This window comes from Neopsephotus bourkii, unplaced genomic scaffold (assembly GCF_033783945.1).
Source record: "Neopsephotus bourkii isolate Nb327-2 ecotype Australia unplaced genomic scaffold, CSIRO-AGI_Nbou_v1 NB_739, whole genome shotgun sequence".
NCBI lineage: Eukaryota > Metazoa > Chordata > Aves > Psittaciformes > Psittacidae > Neopsephotus > Neopsephotus bourkii.
In genome coordinates this window covers 1968773-1987334 of record NW_026901237.1, presented here as the reverse complement: position 1 = coordinate 1987334, position 18562 = coordinate 1968773, and the positions used below count along the sequence as shown (strand labels likewise).

Here is an 18562-nt window from a genome sequence, read left to right as displayed (position 1 = left end):
GTACTTTTGTGTGCTGCTACTAATGCAATAGATACATTTTTTTTCTTTCCTTTTTTCCACCTGTAGTTATTTCTTAGTGACACTTATAATTATCTCCTCAGTTTACAGATGACCCGACGCTTGCAATTTGCAATGACAGCGGAGGCTCCGTATTTGAACTGTCATTTAAGTAAGACAATAACTCTTAAGTACCTGTAGAAAGTACAAGAAAATAATTCTAGGTTACAGTTTTTAAAACCCAAGCAAAAAAATCCCCCCTGGACAAGTAATGGTACTGTCTGAATGTTGAAGGTGCGATTTAGGACTGCAGTACAATTTCACAGCTGAAGTAAGATTTTATCTGGCAGTATAATAGCAAAGAATAGCCTAAGTTATTAAAGTATCAATCAGGTATTTTCCAGAATCTTGGCATTCCTTGTGGGCTCTTGGTAGTTGCCATAAAAGTGCTGCCTCTTGGTTTTACTTATTTCATTAGTGAGAGCTGCCCTGCAGTAACTGCTTCTTGGCCTCTTCAAGAGGTGGAAGACAAGGAGGAAGTGTTGATAGTCAAGGGAATCTGATCATGTCCTGCAATTTCCAGAACTTTACTTTTAAGTAAGATCTCAAGTAATTCTTGTCCATAGTTGAGCAGCTTATGTGAGTGCTTTTAGTGACACTAAAAGTGATATCTAGAGTTGTGTAAAGGACTTCTTAAAAACAATATTTACAAAGGATGGCTCTTGAGATTGGGCTGATCTCTTCTTCATAGCTGGCCACCAAGTTGATTTCTTTTCATTGCAGGAGGGTTATGGGAGTGAGAACGTGTGAATCCCGATGTCTCTTCAGTGGCTCAAAGGGGGAAGTTTGTTGTATTGAACCATTACATGCAAAAGTTGAGCTGAGAGACCATCCTATCACCCAGTATTCACTGCTGGCTATGGCCTCCCTGACAAAGGTAACTTGCTGCTTGCAGAAGGTTTTCTGTGAGAAATTGCAAAGGAGAGGTTTGCTGGTATATGCTCAAACATTTTAATTTGCCTTTCTATTTTTCTTAAAGATACTGGTTATTGGCCTGAAGCCGTCTCTGAAAGTGTGGATGACCTTTCCCTATGGTCGTGTGAGTAATGAAGCCAAAGACCTGCTTTTTGGATTATGGCTGTGAACAGTTTCTAGAGTGAAGGGGATGAGATTAGGTCCAGGTCTTTGGTATTGTTACTTTATCAGCATGCAGTAAACTCTGCATTGTAGATTTGCAGTGATAATCTATTGTTCTGATGTGTGTGTTCTGTAGACAGAAAGGAGGTGAAAAGGCTGCTTCCAGCTGTACCTACACAAAGATGCTGAATTTCTCCAATAAGTAGGAAGGGAGTAATGTAGAAGACTGCTAGCTTCTTGTCTTCTCTGCTGCAGCCTGAATGCACCTGCAGATGGGATGTTCACCTGATTATGGCTACAGTCACCTTGGACTGGGGCCGTTGCTTTACATAAGAACAATATGACAGAACCCTTAACCAGAGGGACAGAAACAAAGTGGAATTAGAGCACTGAATAGTCTTCTGAATTCTTGATTATGTGCTTTCACTAATTGCTGGTTTTATTCCTTCTGGAGAAGCACCTGGGGGAAGATGTGGGACATGCTAGATTGGGAGAATGGAGTCAAGGCTGCTAGCAAGCTGCAGCTTGTTGTAGTCTTATCAGTCCCTGTGAGATTGGATTTACATTATACAGCTAAGACACAAGTTTTGTTCTGACTGGCTGTCCACTTTGCCAAGAGATACACATTGGCCCTAAACTGTGTGGCTGCATCAAAGAGCATAAGCTACTGCTCAGCTGCCAGCAGATGAGGAAATTGCTTTACAGCCTGTGTGTGTACATGGCAAAGTCAGTGAGTAGCAGCTGATGAACATGTGGCCTGAAACTGAGGTTGTGCCCTGTGTACCTTAAATACTGGCTGCGCTTTTTGTCTAACAGATGGACCCTTCTAGTGTCCCTCTTTTGGCGTGGCACTTTGTGGCTGTACAGAGCTCTGTGAACCCAATGCTTGCATTTTGTCGAGGAGACGTCGTTCACTTTCTTCTGGTAAGCCTTGGATGTTCTATGCTGCTTTTCAGATGATCATATCTAATCCACATATTCATATGACTGAGCCTCTGTCTCAATGTCAGTATGATGTCAGTGCATGCTAGGAATGTCTGCAGCTTGCAGCCAGCTTAGAAAGACAAACATGTTGGTCGGGTGCCCTTCCCTGCGAATCTAGAGGTATGAGCTACATGCATTCCAGAAGTGTTGATTTGCAGCTTATCTCATTTCTGCTCTAAGTAAAAGAAAGTGAATTGTTTTCAGGGAGATCATGTGAATTTGAGATACCATTTTATTTTTTTGCTTTAAAATACAAGTCTGGAAAAAACAGCATTCAGGTCTTGTTGGGATGTGATTTAAGAGCATGCTACTTGTCCGTTTAGATCTGCAGAAGTTACACATGCAGATATGTTTGAAGATGATTTCATGTCTGATTTCACTATAAGAGCAGTACTTAGGCTTCAGAAAATTTGGCATTTTGGCTTCAGAGTGCTAATTTTATTTCCCAGCTCTGCTGTCATCTTGGACCTTAAGCTTTGCTCAAGCACCCAGGCATTGTGTTGTTTGGATTAAATCCTCTTTCTCCTCTGTCCTCTTTTGTTATAAACTTGGGGAGAAAGAAAAGGATGTATGTTTATGCCTGTCTTGCTGGAGGTGTGCACGCCATCGCATGAGCCTCTGCACAGATACCCAGCTCAGCTATGGCCAGTGGTGCTGCTCTGCTTATAGGTTACTAAACAGCAGCCGTGTTCCTTGAATTCAGGTCCCGCTTGTTGTACTTCAAATTATCAAAATGTAAAAACCCTTTTCTTGGTTTTCAGAATGTTTTTTTTTTTTTTAATGATGATAAATTAAAGCCAGTTTCACATCAATGTTCTGTAGTTTAATGAGCAGGAAGTATACTAGTTCCTGCATGGGCTGAGAGAACCCTTGGCTGGCAGTTGTCATGCAATATCTCCCTTCAGTTCAGTATTCCAGTGGGGCTGGGCCTCTTGGGAGTCAGTGAATGATAACCAGTCCTCCTTTAGTGTTCCCTGTCTGAATACTGGAGGCTTCCACCCCTTTTAGAAACTGAATTGCCTTAGATAATACTTGAGGTGGGACTGGGGAGAATAATCCCTTGAACACACATAGGGCCAACTTGTTTATAACATCCAACTCTTGTAGTACAAATAAATGGTTTAAAATTGGCCCAGCAAAGGCGTGCATTTTTACCGTACCCTGCTCAGAGCCTTCTTTTTCCTCACTTGCTTGAGTGCTTTTGAAAGTGAGACATCACACTTCATTTGAGAAGTGTGTGTGCTGTTACTGCATGCTTAATGTGTCTAAGCAAGCTCCAGACTCCTGGAGCTGGTGTGATGCCCTCTGGGATGAGAGAAGTTGAGCTGAAGAAAGTCTCTTGAGTTTGAGTCAGACTTGTCCAATTTCTCTTTTAGGTGAAGAGAGATGATACTGGTGCAATACATGTCACAAAGCAGAGGCAGCTTCATCTGCACTATGACCTCATCAACTTTACTGTGAGTCTTAATATTGAATAGCTATTTTTTTTTCTGGTTTGCACTAGTTTTCTTGTAAATGTATCTCAGTAGCCCTTAGTTATATACCATTGGCTTTACAAATGTAGCGTAAGAAGTGGCTGTGTTATCTGGAGCTAATGAAAGTGCCACTAAACTTGGGACTCGGTGGAAAACCAGCACAAGTAAAATAGCAAGTAGTAGCTAAAGGATAAATAGTAGCAGGGAGGCAACTATACTCCCTTTTCTTGGGAAAAAGGGTTAGCCTTGTGGAGGAAATGTTTTCAAGATCCAGAGAAAATCTGGCAAGAAAGTTTTTTGGGTTTTTTTAATTCTGTATTCTCAGTAAAAAAAAATGCAAGCTTCCATGTAATCAGCTCAATAAAATTCTAGTGTTTCCATATGTGAGTGTTTGCTAAAGCACCAAAACTGCTTGATGCTTTCAACACAAAAAAGTTTGATTCTAAAACATTTACTGAATACAGTGAGTAAAACATGAAAGGCCAAAATACCAAGATAAACATCCACATCAGCTGGAATTTTGGAATTTTTGGAAGTTTGTGAACAAATGTGCTTGGCTGTTTATAAAAAATATTGTGAAAGTGGGGTAAAAAATGTCTTTTTATTTGCAGGGTTTTAAACATTAAAGTCAATGCCACAGAATGGGAATGACAGGCTTTGAGTTAAACTTAGATGTACTATTTCTCTTTTGAATGTGTCCTGATGCCATATTTCCCTCTTAAGGGACTTGAGAACCAGCACTGAGGTGTTGTAGTAGTCTTGGTTTTCAGACCTTTGGACAGAAAGTGTGCTAGAGCATAAATAGTGCACCAGGAGCACAAGAACTCTGGTGGATTGCCGTTGGTCTCCAGGTGTTTTCTGTAAGAAGGTTCCCTGTATTTTACTCAATGTAAAAGCTGATACTCCGGAAGGATCTTCCCTATCTTTACCTTTGGAGTTATGTGTCAGTGCTGTTGTGAAGTGACTCGCCATCCTAGAACTTCCACAATTGATACTAATGGATATGGCCAGAGCTTGTTTGGTTTGCCCCAAATTGTGTATGCGTTGCTGAAATCTGTGATTTGTTGTTTTTTCAGTGGATAAACTCACGGACAGCCGTGCTTCTGGACAGTGTGGAGAAGCTGCATGTTATAGATCGTCAGACACAGGAGGAGCTGGAGACCATAGAGATCTCAGAAGTGCAGCTGGTATACAACAGCAGCCACTTCAAATCCCTGGCTACGGGAGGCAATGTCAGCGAAGCCCTGGTAGGCACAAATTGTCTGCTTGTGTTAGGTAGCTCTAAGCGCAAGCCTGGAGCTTTGGAAAAAGCTTTTTTGAAGTATCTCAAAAATCATACATGGTATTGATGTGGTAAGCTAACAGACAGCTCATGTTTCTTTTTGTGCACTGATGTTTTTTGGGAGCTGCTTTTAAGTTACCAAGCTTTGGAATACTTTGTACAGGAAAAAAAGCTGATGTACTTTATTCTTCAAAAGATACCTGTAAGCTTTTCTACTTTGTGTGCCACAAATACTCTGCCATAGCAGTGTCTGTGCAGTACACATTCCCTGCTGTTGAAGCTGCAACACTTCAAACATCGTGTTTTCTGGTTTTTCCTCTTTTGTTTATTTGTCTTTCTTTTATTTTGATTTTCATGCTTGTTTTTTATTTTTTACACCCTGGCCCTTGTGGTTTCTAGACATGTTTTATTTCTGAAGTAGGTGTTAATTTCAGTGCCTCCTGATATCTCCAGTAACTCACATGTGCCTTTAGCAAGCTTGCTTTGATGTGGTATTTCTATTGCCATAGAATTGTGGAGGGTTTTTTTAAGTCATGGTTGTTGGAATAAAGACTTTCAGTAGAATAAAGACTTCTGCTTTGGAAACAGTTTGCCAAGACTGTGTGTAGGAAAGGGCCTTCTGTCCTTGCATTCAAGCTCCCAGTGCTTCCTTCCCCAGAGATAGCCTAGGGATTCTGAAATTCCACAGCTGGAGAAGATGATTCCTGTCCAATTCTGCCATAGCTCTGTGAGACTAGCTGGCCCAAAGTACTAGCAGAAGGCTCATGTGGGTCTGTAGCAATTTCAGGCCCAGCATATGGTCATGACTCGGCTCCAGAAGCCGAAGGAGAAGTGCCTTCAGTGCAGAATGGCAGACTTTCTTAAGAAAGACCTCTCTGTCATGGTTTTTTTTAGCAGCAAAGAAAAGAGTGCTTCTTCAAATCTGAATGGCCAGATCTATGGAGAAGTCTTTGCAGCCTTTTAGATCTACAAAGATGTTGCTTATCTGGCATTCACTGCTTTATCTGCTTCCCATGATAGCATTGCTGTCATTATTTCTGCTACAGATGCATATTGAGGAAGAAAGGATCAGAAGGTGGAGTATAGTCTGAATGAGCAATCACTGTCTGCCATGTGATCTGGAATTGTCGGGCACAACCTTAAAGAACACAGCTAGAGATTGGCACTAAGGTGGTATAGGTCATTACGTGGAGTAATCTTGCACTCAATTCCAGAAGCTCTACCATGTCCTGTGATGACTTCTGTGATTACTCTCAAAGCCAGAGATGGGTGGCTTGACAAACTAAGAGGCCCAAATAAGTGCTGCCTGTTAAAATGCTATTGTGAGTCTATAAAATAACTCTACTTAATGAAAGTCCCTGGAATGGACACACTTTTCAGCAGTGTGAAGAGATCCAGGAAGTTTCGCTACCTGACCATACTGAGAAAAGCACAGGACAAATAACTATGCTGTGTAACTGTACAGCTGAGTGGGAAGCAAGCACTGCCCGTGGGTAAAATCTCTAATTTTGATGTGATCCTCCATTTCTCACATTGTAAGTGTGCCTTTTGAACACTAGCTACTGGCATTCAAACTCCTGTTGTAGCAACTTCAGTATTCTTTCCATCTGTGTCTTCTACACATTTGCTCTTGAGGAAGATCTGTGAAGAAGCAGATGGCAAGGGAAGAACCCCCATAACTTTTTTTGCTTCTGAAGATAGACACAGAGCAATGCTTGAGGGTCCTTATGATTCTGTCATGTTTTCTGGGCAACGAGAGCTCAGTAGCACTTTAAGCTGCACTCACAAGCAGGAAGGAGTAACATCAGAGCTTTATTACTTACTGCTGCCCAACAATCTGTGTTGTTCTCTCCCAGTCCTCATTTTGATTTTTGAATTACAAAGCGTCTCTAAAGTTCAAGTGTATGTATATGTTTCTTGGGAAACTTTACAAAAACAAAAAGGAGTTTTACCTGCATATAACTTTCTTCCCTTTAGGCACTGGTTGGAGAGAAAGCTTGTTACCAGTCCATCAGCAGCTGCGGTGGTCAGATCTTTTACCTTGGAACTAAGGTAAAAATATGGGGATTTTTAAATAAAAATACAGGTCATTCAATGTTGATAGTAGCTCATCTTCTGGAGAAAGGCGATTTTTTTATTCTATGGAGATGTGGATAAAGGATGGGTTCTTTGTGAGCTTATAGAATCACCATAATCATGGACTGGTTTGGGTTGGACGAGATCTTAAAGCTCATGTAGTTCTAACCCACTGTCATGAGCAGGGTCACCTTCCACTAGACCAGGTTGCCCAAGGCTCTGTCCAACCTGGCCTTGAACATTGCCAGGGATAGGGCAGCCACAGCTTCTCTGGGCAACCTGTTCTACTGTCCCACCACCCTCACAGGGAAGAATTTCTTCCTAACGTCTAATCTCAATCTCCCCTCTGTCAACTTAAAGCCATTCCCCCTTGTCCTATTACATGTTGTGGCACTAAAGAAATGTGTAGTAATTTGGTTTTAGCCAAGATATGTGCTAAATGAAACAGGGTCATAGTTTCACAGCATCCTGGCTCATGCTACTTCAGGGTAGACTTAGCATTACATTACTCCTCTGTCCTAAGCTTCAGTTTTTCTGTCCTAAATGCACTGGTAAGTAAACAGAAGAAAATAAGACAGCAGGGAAAACTAGACTCCGTTGCATGAAATGATAAAAGGAATATCATGTTCACTTTCCCTGTCCTGCAGTGCAGGCTGTCTGTGAAAAAGAGAGAGGTGGCTTATGGGATAGCATGTGGAAGTAGTGGAAGAAGTGAGGGACAGTATCTTGGAACACATGGGTTGTAAGGCCACGTGAGGCATTATTTTCTGTTAAATATGAACATCCAATTTATTCCTGCCATGCTGAGCTTGAGAATTGCATTACTTACTTTCATTTAAATGATTTTTTTCTCTTTCTTTTCTAGTCTGTTCATGTCATGACATTGAGAAACTGGAGAGAGGTATGTTGAGAGGAAAACTGTACAGCTTAGGTATGAATTGCTTGAGAGGAGGGAGGGAGCATTTGTGAAGTATGTTCTGAGCACTGTGTTCAGGATTACTGATTGCTATGTGCTGCCAGCACCATAGGTACACTGCTTTCGAAGGTGGGATGCTGTGGAACTCCTGCTTGCGTAAACTTGCAGGCTGAATGGAGACCTTGTTCTCCCAAGTGAGACATAATGCCTTGCCATGTGGTAGCTTCTGCTGATAAAGTTAGTGCAATGTATGGCTTTGGAGGACTGAGTAAATGTAAGCCTTCTGTCTGCCAGATACGTATACAGGAGCAGAAGGAAATCTGGTTCACTGAATTTTGTCTCAGCTACTGCAGGAGCTACATCATAAAATCCAACACAGACTACCTAGGAAGTGCATTGGATTCTGGATCCTTGTTTCTGTTGATAGAAGATTTTTATTTTTTTTTAACATCATTTCTCTGACAGCTGAAACCTCATCAGTTTCCACATTGAAGTTCTTAGTGATCCATTTATGCCTATTTGTTCCTGTGTTGTCCTTTTCAGTTCACCGTATGTTTATTAGATGTATGCATGTTCTCTCTCAGACTTCTTTTTGCAAGGCTAAGTGAAGCTCCTTCATCATTCTAAGAGCATCTTTCCATTCCTTTCTTCTTTCCTGGTCACTGTTCTCCGTACCTTCTCTCTGCTCAGTTTCTTGAACTGTGGCACATATTGCTCTGGGTAGGGTCTTACAAATGCCATTCACAGTGTCACTGGAAAGTGCTGATTATAAATTGGCCTTTTCTGTAATACTAAGTTCCAGTATTACTTGTCATTTTAGAGAGTTGACCACCTTCTGAAACAAGAGCGTCTCACTGATGCCCTGGCTCTAGCTTGGTCTTTTCATGAAGGGAAAGCAAAGGCTGTGGTAGGTAAGTTTGGGTTTGGGTTTTTTAATTTTTTTTTTTAATTGAAACCACTGTGGAAGGGTTTAACCTATGCATGTACAGAAATCACTTTTCTCGGGTGGAGAAAAAGATAATTGAATTGAAGAAGAGAAAGTAGGATGTGTTGCTTTGGGTTTGGCAGAAACAACAGCTTTATGTGGATTGATTCAGCTTTTTTAGAGTCGTAGTCTCTTTAGCAGCCTGCTGTTTTCAGGTGAAAATTAGACTGGATCTGTCCTGTGATTCCTGTCTGTTGTCACTTTTCCATTAAGGAGGTGGATCCAGTGTTGAATATCTAGCCTGCTAAAATATTACTGAAGGTCATGCATGACCTTTAGGTAATTTTCAGTGCGATGTTGTGTCTATTCTGCCAAGCAGGGACTTTCATTGAGGTCACCTCTGACTATACTGACTGAAAGAACTGCTTTGGCACCAGTGAAGGAGGATGCTTTTTGAACACTTTGTTTGGTATGATAAACATGTTAATTATGCCAGAAATTGCCACTTGAATGGTCTGATTTGGACTGGACACATCGACTTCTCAGCAAATAACTTCTGATGGTTTTGACAGATGAGACTCAAGTTCTTGGGATAAGAACTGTGTGAAATTGCTGGTATATCAAAATGTGTCTTGTTTTAATGAGTGGTTATAATACAATTAAGCAGTGAGTTTTCCAGTATTAAAAGAATTACTGTCTTTTTGAGTTGGCATGTAAGAATTTTTTTTTTCCCCTTATAGTGCACTTAATTCAGCTTGTTTGCATCAAGTCATCCAGCATTTAGCCTCATATACACAGCCTTTGATAGCCCTCAGTAATTGTTTTCTCAGCGTTAAACAGATCACTCAGATCTGTTCTTGCCATTCCTGTGCTGGAACAGTCTTTACACTGGGAGAATAAGCTTTTCAGGAGATCGGGCTACAAGTAGAACACGAAATTGTGTATTTAGATATCCTGACCTCTGCATCTCAAGGGTAGTGGTGTTAATATCTTAACTGGCGGATTTTTATCTTTCCACTGGTAGCTCAGATGAGAATAGCTTCATGGTTTTCCTTCCTCCCTCATTCTAGGCTTGTCTGGGGACACAAGCAAGCGGAAAGCAGTGATTGCAGACAGAGTGAGTCACTGATCTCTTCCTAAGTGGATTTTCATGTATACTGGTGTGATACTGTGTTCCTGGAAGAAAGTTTCTGTCCTCCAAAAGTTAATCCATCTAACTCTAGAACGTGTACATGCGCACCTATGCTAAAATTGTGAGCAGGATTTTAAAGGAGACTTGGGAATACCTTTTAGGTAAAGGTGGGGATAAAATCTGCAGCATTAGCACATCAAAACTTGACATTATCATCCAAGCCTTGAGATCTCTGGTCCCTTCACAGTGGAGAGAAACTTTTTTTGTAGGTAACTCCAGAGTTTCCTGACTTTTGGCTAGCAAGTTAGCAGCTTATTTGGTGTCTTGAGATGGGAACTTTGCTCCATGTATACATGCACACAGAATAAACTCATCAAGTGATCCTGCTCAGTTGTTAGAGGAACCTTTTTCTGGGAAGGGTATGTTTAAGAATACACAGTTATTGGAGCAGTTATTCAGCTTGTACTTTGAAGAGCTATATATGTTCTTCATGTATATTTTATTTGCAGGTAAATAAGCTTTGCTGTTTAAGATACTGTAACTTCAGCTTTGGGTAAAAACATGACCCACGTGAGTCTTGTGTTTCCGGATGCATTCATCTGCCTGAAAATTTGCTGGCAGACTGGCTGCCCAGTTTCTGGGTCAGTTAAAGTTAGTGAAGACCTTCAGTGTCCCACCAGGCCACTTCTACGCCAATCATACCATTGTCTTCTGGCAGCCTCTTCTCCCTGCCCACAGTAGGTCATACCCAAAATGGGACAACAAAGTTTACAGTGCTGCCAGCCTGCAAGTCAGTCTATTAAATGTGCTACCAAGTAGGGCCTCTAGTCTGGGATTTGAGTGAATTTTCTTGTTTATTGTAATTCAGATGGTTGAAATCCTTCTCCATTATGCTGATCGGACTTTGAAGAAATGTCCTGACCAAGGGAAAATCCAGGTTATGGAGCAACATTTTCAGGTATGATGCTCTAGAGGACTCCCTTGTATAGATCTTGAATTTTTTAAATCAGACTTTGCTGCAAAAATTGTCTAGTTTTGAATAATACTGCTGTAGTTCATGTGAGCACTCTCGTCTATTTTGTGCACTAATGAAATCAGGACTTAGCTATGGCTAGGCAGCAGAGCAGAACCTGTGTGCTTTCTGTCCTCTGCAGAAGTGTCACTAGGTTTTTTTTCCATATGAAACAGCATATGGGAAAACCTGTAACTGTGCCAGCTACCAGCTGATTCAAATAACTCATTGATTCTGCACTGTATTGGCCAGGCTTCACTTTGTGCTCTGTAGGCTGTGCTGTTTGGCAGGATTCTTGCCAATCCCACAGCTTTTTTATGTTTCTTTCTCAGGACGTGGTGCCTGTCATAGTTGATTACTGTCTCTTACTCCAGCGCACGTAAGTCTGAGTTTCCAAGCCTGTCTCCCAAGTCTCCCAAATCCATGTAGTCCTGAGTACTGTCTCCTATAATATCACATGGCTTAGAGGAATTGTATAATGTCATTGTCATATTTTATATCATGTCACAGAATGCTGAAAGATAGAGAAATGCTGAAAAACTGATACTAAAGTCAGGGTATTAAATACTCAAAAAGTGTCTTAAATTTTCGTTGATGAGGAAGAATTTGCTTCAAACTGTTTCCCCCGCACCATTACTTTAAGAAGGCACCCTGATACGTTTTCTTGTTGTTATAATTTCCCCTCTGACAGCAGGGTATTTTGCTGCAGCATCCATAGCTGATTGGTTCTGTGTAGCTACCTGTAACTTGCATCAGTAAAGAAGCTGAACAGGGCATTCTGCTCCTGAGCTTGATAAATACAGAGAAATTAGAGTTTAATTTGGAGCCCTCAGAAAGCAGATAAAGCGATTTTAATAAGGCTATTTGATAACTAAATGCTTTTTTCCTCCTAGGGATTTATTATTTAACCAGATATATGATAAGATGAGTGAGAATTCTGTAGCTAAAGGCATCTTTCTGGAGTGCTTGGAGCCATATATCTTAAGTGACAAGCTGATGGGAATCACACCTCAAGTGATGAAAGACTTGCTGCTTCACTTCCAAGACAAGAATAGGCTGGAAAATTTGGAAGCCTGCATTGTGCATATGGATATCACCAGCTTGGACATACAGCAGGTGAGCTCTAGTATTGAGTTCCTCTAAAAGATGGCAGCATACACTAGCTGCTGATGCAAACTTCTTGTGCTTTTAAACACAGCCTAGCATGTGGAAAACAAGGTGTCACCTTTTAGCAGACAAAACTTACGTAGTCCAAGCCATTCATGCCTTTTGGTCGCTAATTTGTAACGGAATTTAACCCTGTGTCCCTCAGATCAAATTAGAAATAAGAAAACTGTGAGCTAAGAGCAGCTGTATATCTCTATTATGCTTTGTTTGTCTTGCAGGTAGTTCTTCTGTGCTGGGAGAACCATCTCTATGATGCCATGATCTATGTCTATAACAGTGGGATGAATGACTTCATTAGTCCCATGGAGGTAGGAAAGATGTTCAGTGCAGTGAGTTGATTTCTGTGTGTTCAGCACATGTTCTTTCTGAGAAACTGCATTTCAAACCCAATGCATTATCTTCTCATTCAGTGTGTAGATATTCTTGTTCTTTTTAATTCAAGGGAGAAATCACATTATACATGCAGTGTATGTGACTAGATGCAGTAGAGGAGAAAAGCAGTTTGTAATTACGATACTTTAGAACACAAGTTTCCCTGCCAAGGTGGCAATGCTCTGCAAAGTTAGAGCAGGAAATTCAGTTGTGTTACTGAAACAAACATGAAACAAAAGCAGCAGAAAAATAAGATGATGTCTTCTAACAGCTTTGTTGCTTGTGGTGATCCTGGCCTATATGATATGACATGCTGAGAAAGCATCAGTGTTTTACACAATAGGATTAACAGGGGTATAGGTGTGAGAGCTTGTATGAACACCTCATGTGTTTTTTTTATTCCTGTTCTTCCTCTGCTGACACCATAGTATATTAACATGTATTAAAGAGTAATGGAAACAAAGGGTGAACTTACCTGTGTGCAGAATTCAGAAAAAAAGGCTAGAAACAGTTTTTGAACTGGGGCAGGCTTTGTTCATAGCTCTTGGGTGTGATCTGTTGACAGTAAGCGCAGGACTCTGTAATGCTGTAACTGGAGGTCCTGTTGCTGCTGCTGCTCATAATCCTGAAAATGTGCCTGGTACACCAATTGCTCTTGAAGGCTATAGCTATAACATCAGTATGTTTTGTTAGGGAAGTACTGCTATTTTCTCAGTAGTGCTGAAAAGGAGAGCTGGGTCCATTTGAGTGTAAAAACCTTAAACTGCCCAATTTTCAGCAGTTACAACATAATTTGATTTTTCAAAGGAAAGATACTTTTGAAGTGTTCATGCTTTAAAAAGGACTTCTGGAAACCTAGAACTAGCTGTAGAAGTACAAATAACTTTTTCTGCTTTCTAGAGCTAAGTATTTAGATGAGTCCTCATTCTATGTACCCAAACAGCACTTTCTGGGGCTCTTTTCTCATATGTCATAACATCAGCTGGGAAAAGTATCCTTTGCCACATCTTGGTGTCCCCCTGAGCCTTTTAATTGTAAGACGTGATGAGGCAGCAGACTTTCTGTGGGGAAGATACACCATTGACCTCTGCTTTAAACCCACACAGATTCTTTGCTTTGAGCTTTTCCAGCTGCTTGAGCACTGCCTTTTTTCTTGTTGCAGAAGCTGTTCAAAGTTATTGCTCCTCCACTGAATGCTGGGAAGTCTCTCACAGGTACGGAATTCTTTCTTTGTAAAGGTTTCTGGTTTTGATATTTGATGTTTTGAATATCTTTAATCACTTCCAACAGAGGGATGCAAGAAGGAAATACATGTCTCCTCTAAGTGTCTTGGAGAACAAAAAAGTTTTCTAGGACTATTTGTGGTGTGTTAAACTCTCCATGTGTATCAGATGAAATGTTTTTGCTAACAGCTGGGAAAAAGAATTGCAACTGTCTGTCTTGTGAAGAAAAGGTAACAAATAATTCTTGTTTTGTAGATGAGCAGGTGGTAATGGGCAACAAGCTGCTTGTATATATAAGGTAAGGTCCTTTAGAGAAGGTGTGAGGCATTTCCTAGTGGTGACACCAACTGTTTAACTCACCATAGCTGCAGAATCTTACAGTGTGTTTGGAGGCCTCAGTGATTGCAATAGCAATGGCTACTTTGTACAGCCGACTTAAGTTACTGTAACTTCTTGTCACACATGGTGTGAGTGGATAGGTAGGGTAAAGTTGGCGGCTTTATAGCTCAGATTACTGCTGATATACCAAGACCGTAGCTTAGAATTTGGTTAGAATATGTTCTTTGTCCCGCATGTGACACAGTGCTCCTTGAGCAAAGACTTGCCTGAAAAGCTGTGTTTTAGCCCTTTCCACCATGCCTTTTGGGACAGCTTTGCTCGCTGCTTTCTGTGTTGCTTGTGATTTGCAGGAGTCATTCCGAGATTGCGTGGTTATGATTAATGAGGGAATTTCTCTCTCTGGAATGTACTCAAGATGGTGAACATTAGAGTCTGCATTACTCCAGTTTCCTAAAGTGCAAGATTAAAGATTTTTGTGAGAAATACTGAGTTTCTCCATTCCTTTTGTGCATACAAATAGCATACCCTGGATGCATACCTGGAATAGCATAACCTGGATGCAAATTCATGCAGTGTATTGGCTTATTGAGCAGTGCAGTGTGCAGTGCTTGCTTTCATGATTCATAAAATAATTTGGCTTGTTTTAAAAGCTTCCTGAAAACTAACTTATTATGTGTTCAATGTCAGGATGTATTAAAAATGCCTTTTCCCTCCTTTTCTTTAGCTGCTGCTTGGCAGGCCGTGCATATCCACTGGGTGATATTCCTGAAGACCTGGTACCTTTGGTTAAAAATCAGGTGAGCAACCTTTTGGAAAGGAACTTTCCTGTATGAGGTTTTTTAAAGAAGGTACATATGTCTTATTTCATGGGATTCTGAGAGAAAACTATTCTCAGTCTGGTAGCTGTAACCTTGTGATATGAGTATGTACCATTGTAAATACCAAACAAGCTTTTAGGAAATGAAATCAAACAGTTGTTGCAATCTGAACATTTGAACATTGTATTTTTCCTTCAACTGTAAATTGGGGTGTGGGAACCTAGAGTTCTTAGTGGCACTAATTTTGATTGGTTTTGTTTTTGTTTTTTTCCTTATTCTTTACCACAAAGTTACCAGAAATTTGTTGCTGTCTCCTCTTTCTAAACTTGACTATAACATGTCAAATATGGCTATCTTCCTTCTTTTCAAATGCATGTAACGTGGAATGGACAGGAGTAGAAAGGGAGGTAAAATCAAAGAACATTAACTAAATACTACTTCCTCTGTTTGGCTGTTGCTAAAACTTGTTCATGCTTGTCTCTGCTCATCAAGACATTGTATTTGTTGCAGGTAAGTTTCCAGCTTTGTGATTACTGCAGATACTCAGCTGAGGTCAAGAGCATCTTGTAGTCGAGTGCTCCAAGCTGCATCCTTGTACAATTCCCTTTTCCTATAGCTGTCAGCTAAAGAGACAGCTTGTTTTGAGACAACTTAAAAGGTAGCCAGTTTCTTCCTTCTTTTGAGAAAAATCATGAAATACCCCATGGCTTGATATTTTCTGGTCTTTTGGTGACTTCAAGATCATCTGCTTTCTCAGTCTGTTCTATCCCTGGTTAAGAGGCAATAAGTTGATACTAAATTCCTCTTCATCCACCCATCTTGGCAAACCTTAGTTTGGGAGAGTTGGCCCTGAGCATGTTCAGCCATTCTGGTTACAAGGCAGAATCTTAACTGCTTCAGACAAGTCTTTATGTGTATAGGCTCTAAAGCTGTTCTACATGCTGTGGGTTGAGCAAAGGCTGACTACCCATCTCTTGTTCATTGTTGTTCTGCCTAGTCCCACTAAGAAGAATGGTGGCCTCATATTCCAGTCATCTTTCCAGGGTGCTGTAGGAACAGCAGCCAATGCCTTAAGGCTTCTGTGTGCTATTATCCCATGACAGTGCAGCTTATCCTGCTGTCCCCCTTTGGGAGAAGGTTTGATTCTGGAGCTGCATCTCTTCGTGTTGTTCTTTGCTGCCCTGTTCAGTGGGCAACTTTTGGCTGATCTAGATTCGTCACACTGTTCTGACTCTGCACCAGTAGCTTTTGATTGGGAGAAATAACCTTTTCCACGTGGATTGCCCAAGTTGTTGGCAGGTTGTTTCAAGGAAACAGGTTCTATTGCATATGCCTTACAGTTTGTTCAGGACAGGTGTGAGCATGTTCTTAATGGCTTCATCATAAGCATGATAATAAAACTAACCTAAGGATTAGTACCTAGCTAGAATAACTGAATATATGCCAAAAGCGTGACTAGACATGCAGGTTACATGTCATGAGAGTTGGCTTGATCACTGGCAAAGTAAATCTCCTTTCCTGGTCCATTATTTCCATCAAAGCCCTCAAGCAGACTATTTCTTTCTTTTTAAACTGTGTCTGAAGCCTGGCTTAAGGCAAAGCTTAACTCCTTTGGAATCATCTCTGACAATTTCTTAAAACAGAGGATGCTCCTGATCACTTTGTACTCATAAAACTCTTGAGTTTCTGGCCAGTTTTACTGCAGGTGTTTTTTGGGTGTCTCTAGCATTTTGCTTTAGTTACAGGATTTCAGTGAGAAGAAGCACCTTCTGTTTTGCATTTTCTTTTTGCAGTAAAATAAAAAAAAGTTTTTTAGTTGTGTGGTGAATTTGGGTGTTTCAAGGGTTTTTTTTGGTTGGTTTTGGGGGAATTTTTTTGCTTGTTTTGAGTGTGGAGGTGTGTTTTGGTTTTGTTTGTTGGTTGTCTGGATTTTGTGTTTGTTTTTTTTCCCTAATCCAGAGCTTGTAGCTGTACGTATGTGGTAGCTCTGGGTTATTGTAGACCCTTTTCTCACAGTGTGTAAACCAGTCTGCTCCCCTTTGCTGGATCAAACACTAAGCTATTGCCCTCTCTCATGGTCCTTACCAAGTTGCCCACTGCACAGAGTAGAGCTGGCACAGCAACAGACTGTGGCTTATAGCCTGAAGGGAAGTGATAGCCCACCCAGCAGCAGTAGCTCTGGGGAAGAGCCACCAATCTCTCCTTTCTATGACCTCTGATACTGTTCCTGAGAACTTGGCTTCAGTGATACCTTTCTCCCTGGATGCTTGAATCCGCTCTAGCTACAGTCTGGGTTGTTTCAGTTTCTTACTTGTCTGTAGCTGGCAAGGTGGATAGAAGGTTCAAGGAAGCCAACAGGGAAGGTTGTGGGTCTGAAAGTCAAGCTGCTAACTCCTTCTGGCTTCACTGTCACTGTGGTCACAGGAAAATTAACTCAGAATATGAGTACATGAGAGAACATGGCATTTCCTGAGGATGACTGGGAAGAGCGTGTTGCCTAACAGTTCTCCATGGGATCCCAGCGTGTATTTTAATACATATTCATAAGTGTTAGTCAGTCTGCTCTTTCTGCTGGTAGCCAGGTCTCTTGTGAGTGTGTCTCTCTTGTGAGAAAACTGGAGCTGTTGCTGCCCTGTTTATTCCCTGGAAGGGTCTGGATGCCTCTGTCAGTGGTTCAGTAAAGGAATTGCCTTCATTTTGAAAGACATGCTCGTATTTCAGGAACTGTGAAGTCAGTGGAGGAGACAAAATTGAGCAGCACCTAAGTCAGTCTTTGCAGCACCAAAAGCTTTGAGCATGAGAGTGAGGAGGCAGATTGACTGGCTCTTCCCAGGGGAACAGATGACAAGGAGAGGAGCTGTGCCCTGGATAAGGAGGAGTTGCACAGCTTCCCAGGAAAGATGCTAAAAAGGGGAGGGAGTTACCTAATTTCATATGCTTCAGTCTGCAAGTATAAGCCTTAATTTTTGCTTGATCTTAGATTTTGATTGATCTTCAATTGGTTAGTGAGTCTAAGGAGGGGAACTTTTTTCCTGCTAACAAGCAGAAGAAAACATCATTTAAGTAAGAACACTGATGGGCTCCTAAAGTGATTTAAAGCTTAAGCGCAAAGCTGGTACTGATGCTGCTTTTCCCTGTGCTTGTGCTGTCAGTTTTCTGAAACTCAGAGGAAACTTGCTGTGTCTGTTTGAATTTTCATTGCAGGTCTTTGAATTCCTTATCCGGCTGCATTCAACGGAGGGATCTGTGGATGAAGAGGTCTACCCTTATGTTCGTACCTTGCTGCATTTTGACACTCGGGAATTCCTTAATGTTCTTGCACTGGTAAGAGATCACTGATCTCCTTCAAGAGAAAAATGCAACCCCATTTCTTCCTTCATCTATGTTGTAGTTGCATGATCTCTAAAATTCCTTTTAGAAAGTTCATTCTTTAGCTAAACCAGAAGTTATTGGCTTGATGCAAGAACAGGTTTAGTGTATGTTCTATAAGATATCAGAGGAAATCATTGTAGTTCTTTATGTCCTTAAGCAAAAATTGATGAACATGATGTTATACAGTCAAGACTGGTAACAGAAGCCATCTTTAAAAGCACAGGTGAAACAAGAATAATGCATTTGGAAAGATTATTTTAGTACCTACATCTTTCTCCTGCATAAAGATTCATCTTTCTTCCTTTCCAAATTTCCTCTGTCTATCAGGCCTTTTA

The 18562-nt window shown here is 41.0% G+C and overlaps 1 protein-coding gene across 3 annotated transcripts in view; it reads left to right on the top strand.

The window, feature by feature from the left end:
• VPS8 (VPS8 subunit of CORVET complex) overlaps positions 1 to 18562 on the top strand; it is a 77456-nt gene that overhangs the window by 15282 nt on the left and 43612 nt on the right. For 2 of the 3 annotated variants that reach the window (XM_061354465.1, XM_061354466.1), the window contains exons 9-26: positions 102 to 169; positions 781 to 934; positions 1037 to 1096; positions 1951 to 2058; positions 3495 to 3575; positions 4670 to 4840; positions 6853 to 6927; positions 7817 to 7852; positions 8688 to 8778; positions 9863 to 9909; positions 10793 to 10882; positions 11269 to 11315; positions 11830 to 12052; positions 12322 to 12411; positions 13638 to 13689; positions 13954 to 13996; positions 14762 to 14834; positions 18060 to 18179. In XM_061354465.1, coding sequence (XP_061210449.1) covers positions 102 to 169; positions 781 to 934; positions 1037 to 1096; positions 1951 to 2058; positions 3495 to 3575; positions 4670 to 4840; positions 6853 to 6927; positions 7817 to 7852; positions 8688 to 8778; positions 9863 to 9909; positions 10793 to 10882; positions 11269 to 11315; positions 11830 to 12052; positions 12322 to 12411; positions 13638 to 13689; positions 13954 to 13996; positions 14762 to 14834; positions 18060 to 18179 — 1629 coding nt within the window. The remainder of the gene's footprint in view (positions 1 to 101; positions 170 to 780; positions 935 to 1036; positions 1097 to 1950; positions 2059 to 3494; positions 3576 to 4669; positions 4841 to 6852; positions 6928 to 7816; positions 7853 to 8687; positions 8779 to 9862; positions 9910 to 10792; positions 10883 to 11268; positions 11316 to 11829; positions 12053 to 12321; positions 12412 to 13637; positions 13690 to 13953; positions 13997 to 14761; positions 14835 to 18059; positions 18180 to 18562) is intronic. The other variant, XM_061354467.1, reaches the window with a different exon arrangement.